The sequence below is a fragment of the Hyperolius riggenbachi genome, chromosome 2, assembly GCF_040937935.1.
Source record: "Hyperolius riggenbachi isolate aHypRig1 chromosome 2, aHypRig1.pri, whole genome shotgun sequence".
NCBI lineage: Eukaryota > Metazoa > Chordata > Amphibia > Anura > Hyperoliidae > Hyperolius > Hyperolius riggenbachi.
The window spans coordinates 312,442,678-312,448,677 of record NC_090647.1 but is presented as its reverse complement, the minus strand read 5'-3'; the positions used below and the strand labels follow the sequence as shown (position 1 = coordinate 312,448,677).

General features: G+C 41.7%; 1 protein-coding gene across 3 annotated transcripts in view; it reads right to left on the bottom strand.

Annotated features, from left to right (window-relative positions):
- Positions 1-362: 362 nt before the first annotated feature.
- Positions 363-6,000, bottom strand: part of ZMYM4 (zinc finger MYM-type containing 4) — a 116,977-nt gene continuing 111,339 nt past the window's right edge. For all 3 annotated transcript variants that reach the window (XM_068269106.1, XM_068269107.1, XM_068269108.1), the window contains one exon: positions 363-1,112. In XM_068269106.1, coding sequence (XP_068125207.1) covers positions 908-1,112 — 205 coding nt within the window. In that variant the 3' untranslated portion in view covers positions 363-907. The remainder of the gene's footprint in view (positions 1,113-6,000) is intronic.

The window sequence follows — 6,000 nt, the reverse complement described above, 5'->3', positions numbered from 1 at the left end:
ACAGTAGTATAAATATGTCCCACATGGTTTAAAAATGCCATTTTGTTAATGTGTGCCATAAATAAACTGACAGTTTAATCAGTAACAGCAGCAGTTTCCATTATAGCAAATGGCCACAGTTTTGATTATTCCACTACACAGCATTTTAACAGCCCAGTTAAACCACTTGATTGGCTGAAACACATGTGCTCCTGTTTACAAACAAGAGTTTTATTGATTGTGCTATTTCAACAATGAGTGGTAGATCTGGTTTAATTGCTCCAGGCACTATGGCCGTAGTGCTAGCAGTTTCTAAAAATTATCATAGTAGTGCACTATGTGATCAGAAACTCCAATGTGGAAAAAAAGGCATAAACCAACCCTTCCAATTATTGGTTACATGTTAAGCAGATGGTTTGAGGATGCTGAAACTTGCTGAAAGATCAAAAGGGCTTGCTACACAGTTATACAGGTTTTCAAACTGAGTAAAGTGGGTGACAATTGTTTGCACCCCTTACAGTGTTACACAACACTAGTATAAGGAGACTCATCTCATCTCTTTCAGCTGTGCCCTTCAAGCAATTCTACAGTAGAAAGTTAAAAGTATGTCTCCCTTGCTCCAGTTACAAAGAAATGACAGTTCCTAATGTGGGTTTAACACCTAACATCGGGTGTATAATCCTCAGGTCCGCTGCTCATCTGTGTGCCGGCCACAAAGCTACCGGGCTGTAATGTTCATATCCTGCTTTGATCAACAGGAATGAACTTTCTTCTTATATATAAACAGGGTCGGACTCAAGGGCAAAAAGAGGGCAGTGTATCAGTTGAAAGTGAAAAAAGTTCACAGTTTAGTGCTTGCCCGCATCATGTAGTACGAATAGTATTTAGGGCTTTGGAAGTTAGGGTAATGGGAGGCTCTGCAACAAGTTTAATCAGACAGTTCTGCTTCTGAGTCCTCTTTTGCTTTGGTCAGTTCCTCGTGAACTTCTCGAACCATAAGGATGCGGGTCAGCATGCTGTCCAATGTGCCCATATCAATAGGCATAGTGGAGAACCACATGGGGCTGTTCGGTACACAGGACCGCTCTGGTTGAAGGTAAAAAACATCACTTCGTTGCTTCACGCTTTCAGAACTGTTTAGAAAAAAAAACAAGTAAAAATAAATGAATTGTACATAGAATTTGTCTCCCCAAGACACAACAGAGCTTCAAAATGGACACTTTTCTTTCTTCTAAATGATGTTTCACTACTTTAGCAGAGCAACTTTTTCACTTCTACTGAAAGGAGATACTCAAATGCTTCTAAGAGTAGGTTCACACTAGGTCCGGAAACGTATCCGAGGCTCCGTTTTTAAATCTGATCAAAACCGAAACCACGGATAGCAATGTTAAAAATTGCTGCCTTCAACGAGGGGTGGCTATCGTATTTGCTAGAGGAGTGACACTGGAGGAAAAAGAAGTTTACAGAGATGGGGAGGGGAGGTTCCTTCTAGTTAAGGGACTATATGAGAGTAGGAAGATAACACTAGGAGGATGCTATGCCCCAAATGCCAAGCAATTGAATTTTATACAACAATACTTGATTTTGCTGAGGGGGACATAATAATGGGAGGAGACATGAACTTTACGTTGGAACTAATTATGGAATAATCCTCTGGTAAATCATTCCTCACCTATAAAGGAATCAAGAGGGGTAGAAAGAGGTTACAAAATAGACAGCTTATAGATATTTGGCGTCTCCAGCATCCCACGACCAGGGACTATACGTTCTATTCGGCCCCACATAACATGTATTCTCACTTCACAAAACAGTCTCTCTGAAGAGATCACTCTCTGACCATGCCCCGGTCTTTTTGAAAATCCGTTTATCAACTAAAAAAGGGAGAACCCCACCAATGGAGATTAAATACCTATCTGTTACAAAGGGAAGATATAAGTGAGAGAATAATGAATAACAAGCTTATATTTTAAAATAAACAAAGGAGGGGACACTTCGCATATGACCACATGGGAAGCGCATAAATGTGTGATAAGGGGATGTCTCATCCAGGAAGGAAGTAGGGCCAAAAATGAGGGAGAAAAGATGAGAAAGGAGCTGTTAGCTAACATTGAGAGACTGGAGAGAGAACATAAGGGAGTAAAGAAGAGGGACATCTTAGGTGAGTTGATGGTGGAAAGGGAAAAATATAAAAGGTTAATGTATATGTGAGCAAGATATGCAATACAGAGATGTCAGAAAATGTATTATAAACATGGGAACAAGGGAGGGAGACTCTTAGCAAGAGCCTTAAAAGCCCAACAACAAGCTAATTATATCCCCTACATTAATGACACCCAGGCCAAGAAACATCAAAGAAATGAATCAATAGCAAGAGTGTTCAAAGAATTCTATGAAAAATTATATGGAATAGGGAAAGACAGACAAACAGAAAAGAAAAAGAAGAAAGGAAATAGATGAATATATCCAAGAATCAGATATGCCAAAGTTAGCGGAAGAGGATAGAAAGAGATTAGAGGAGCCTATAACGATAGAGGAAGTGATGAGAGCAATATCCCATTCATCGATAGGCAAGGCGCCGGGACCGGATGGATTTGGGGCAGAATATTTTAAATGCTTCCAGTCCGTTTTGGCACCGCACCTTGCCAATGCACTGAATTCTTTGGTGGAGAGGAGGGACAGAGGGGCACTCTATGCGAAGAGCTCATTGGAATCACAAATTACGGTAATATTGAAGGGGGGCAAGGACCCGGGCCAATGTGCCAGTTATAGACCAATATCGTTGCTCAATGTGGACCTGAAATTGGGAGCACACATATTGGCCACGAGATTGGCAGGGATGATTCCGGAATTGGTCCATCCGGACCAAGCCGGCTTCATAGTACAGAGAGAGACGCGTGATAATGTCACCCGAGCGGTTATGCTCTTGCAGCATGCGAAGGCGTAACGGTCCCCTGTCATGTGCCGCTCGACGGATGCCGAGAAGACATTTGACAGGGTAGACTGGGATTTTATGAAAGCAGTTCTTAGCCATATAGGACTGGAGGAGAACATGTTGGCTCGGGTCCTGGCCCTATACTCAATCCCGACGGCAAGAGTTAAGGCAAACGGGGCGCTATCAGATCATCTGAGGATCTTTAATGGAACCCGGCAAGGCTGTCCCCTCTCTCCACTGATCTTTGTGCTGACATTGGAACCTTTCCTGAGGAGGGTTAGAGCAAATGTAGACATAAGGGGATTGAAAGTGGGGGACAGAGAACATAAGGTAGCAGGTTTTGCGGACGACCTCTTGTTCTTATCGAACCCCAGGGTGTCCTTGCCGCGTCTACTAGCGGAATTTAACAGATACAGACAACTATCAAGGTTTAAAATTAACTGGGAGAAATGCGAGGCCTAGGGAGTAGCCATAGAGCAAAAAGAGCTTGAACAACTAAAGGAAAATTTCCCTATAAAATGGGTATCACCTACATTGAAATACCTAGGGATAAATATATCACCAGATGTACAAACATATCAAAGCAATTATAAAAATATAGCCCAAGAAGTAAAGAGATTTAAATAGTTGGAATAGACCTGAGAGTTCTCATGGTTTGGAAGGATCAGTATCTTAAAAATGAATATTATGCCAAGATTAATATACATCTTTCAGTCATTACCCCTGGCAGTCCCAGGTTCCTTCTTTGCATTATTAAGAAGGGAATTTTTGAGATTTATCTGGTATTCCAAACCTCCACGGATGAAATATAAATTAATGACACAGACCAAAGAGAAAGGTGGGCTCGCGGTCCTGAATTCCCAATTATATCATGGGGCAGCCTCCCTAAATAGAATTGCAGATTGGCATAAGAATAAAAAAGATAAAATCTGGATTGAAATGGAGCAGCACTTGGTTAGTGTGCCCCTTACAGGACTACCTTGGTTGAACAAGAGAGTGGCGAGTGGGCACTTAGCAGGGTGTTTTTTGGACAATGCATTAAAAACATTAAGTCTATACAGGTGGAGAATTCAGTTGATCAATCAGCCTTCTCCACTTCTCCCGATATTAGACAATCAAGAATTCAGGCAGGGCTGCCAAAAGAATTCCTACCCTTACTGGAGGAGACAACAGTTATTGAGAGCAGGAATGTTGGTGAAAGAAGGTGAGTGGGAGCCCCCAACGAACTTTTTTGAAAGCATACAGAACAGTAAAATGTTTAGATCATTTCTTGTGAAGCAGGGCACAAGAGAAGTTTTCTAAAAAATTAACCCCATTTGAAAGGTTGTGCTTGGAGGAGGGAAGTAGTAAAGGCTCCCTTGCTAAAATATATAGCATGTTAAATGTCACTCAGGACAGGTAATTGGAAAATTAAGTGGCATAGAGATATACAGAGAGAACTCACAGATATGGAATGGGAAAATGTGCTGTATCTTATGCATAGGAGCACTGTGTCCGTTAGGATACAGGAATCGGGAGTTAAGTTAGTAAGCAGATGGTATTATACACCTAGTAGGCTGGGCAGGATGTTTGTGGGCGCAGATGTGAGGTGCTGGAGATGCAGTAGGGAAAGAGGAACGTAGATACACATATTTTGGAGTTGTGAGAACATTAAAGTATTTTGGAAGGAAGTGAGAAGACATATTAGGGAGATAGAGGGGTGGGATCCCCCAGAAGACCCGGGGATCTTCCTACTACATGCCAACTCAATGGGCTTACAGAAACATACAAAATCTGTGGTAAAACACTTAATGAACGCTGCAAGAATATTAATAGCAAGATGGTGGAAGACGACCCATACTCCAACAGTAGGTGAATGGATTAGAGAGGTCACACATATATTCAATATGGATCAACTAGTGCAAGAAAAAAAGAGGAAGAGAAAAACCGTTAAAACAGACCTGGGGGAAGTGGGAAGAATTTATGGAAACAGAAGGCTATAGAAATACTGTAAGTACCAATGAACAAGAAGAATAAAGGGGCATTCATAAGGGACTAATAAACAGGATTGTATAAATTTGAGGTATAAAATTAAATTGAGTATGCGGGGTCCCCGCTTTCCCCCCCCCCCCTCTTTCTTTCCCCCAATGAGTTTGTATGCGAGGAATGGATATGGGGTTTGAATGAGGGGGATAGATGAGGTTCGACTGTAACGTGAATGGGATTTGGGAAGTTAGAGAAGAGTGGGGAAGGCTTCTTAATGGAGGCATCTTAATGAAAGGGAAGAAGAAAGTGAGAAGAACCAATTATATCCAGCAACAATGTGGCAATTGGAAAGATTTATATGTAGTAGTAGTAATATTTGATAAAGATGTCCATATGGGGACTGGATAGAGACAAATAGCAAATAATTGTTGTCTGGTTTTAATGTAACTAACTACGTGTGTTAAAAATGATGTGTAAAGAAAATGTTTTGTATTAAGATTGTATGTAAAGATATACTTTTTGTAGAAATAAAGAATTTATGAAAAAAAAAAAATAGCAGCCTTCTACACTAAGCTTCAAAACGGATCTGTCTGTGTTCAGGGGGATACGTTTTGAAAAACTGAACGGAAGGTCCAGATTTGCTGCATTTTCCCGGACCTCACATGGATCCGGATACACGGAGGGGTAGTTGCAGGCAATAGAAAAAACGGATCCCCCTCCACACAGGCAGTTTTGCACACAGAAACAGATCTGTTTCTGTGTCACAGCCTGTGGGTGAGGAGGGGGCTGCCATGCTAGAGGGGGAAGCAGCCAGAATAGGGGTGGCAGCGGGGTTTCCCCCCCTCACCTTGGTCCTCCTTCCCCGCTACCCCTCTAGCTATTTGTGCAAAAACGTATTAAAATGTAACAATGTCCGCAGCGAGCGGGGAAGCGCTTACCTTCTCTCTACTTCCTGGAAACGTATGTTCCAAACATTGGTAAAACTTAAAAACAGAGGGGGAAAAAAATTAAAGTAAAAACCCAAACCGGATCCGTTTCAAACATATCTAATCTGTAGATGGACCAGTGTGGACCTACTCTCAGTACAGGGAGTCTTGTTGATAACAGACACTCTATATGCAGAA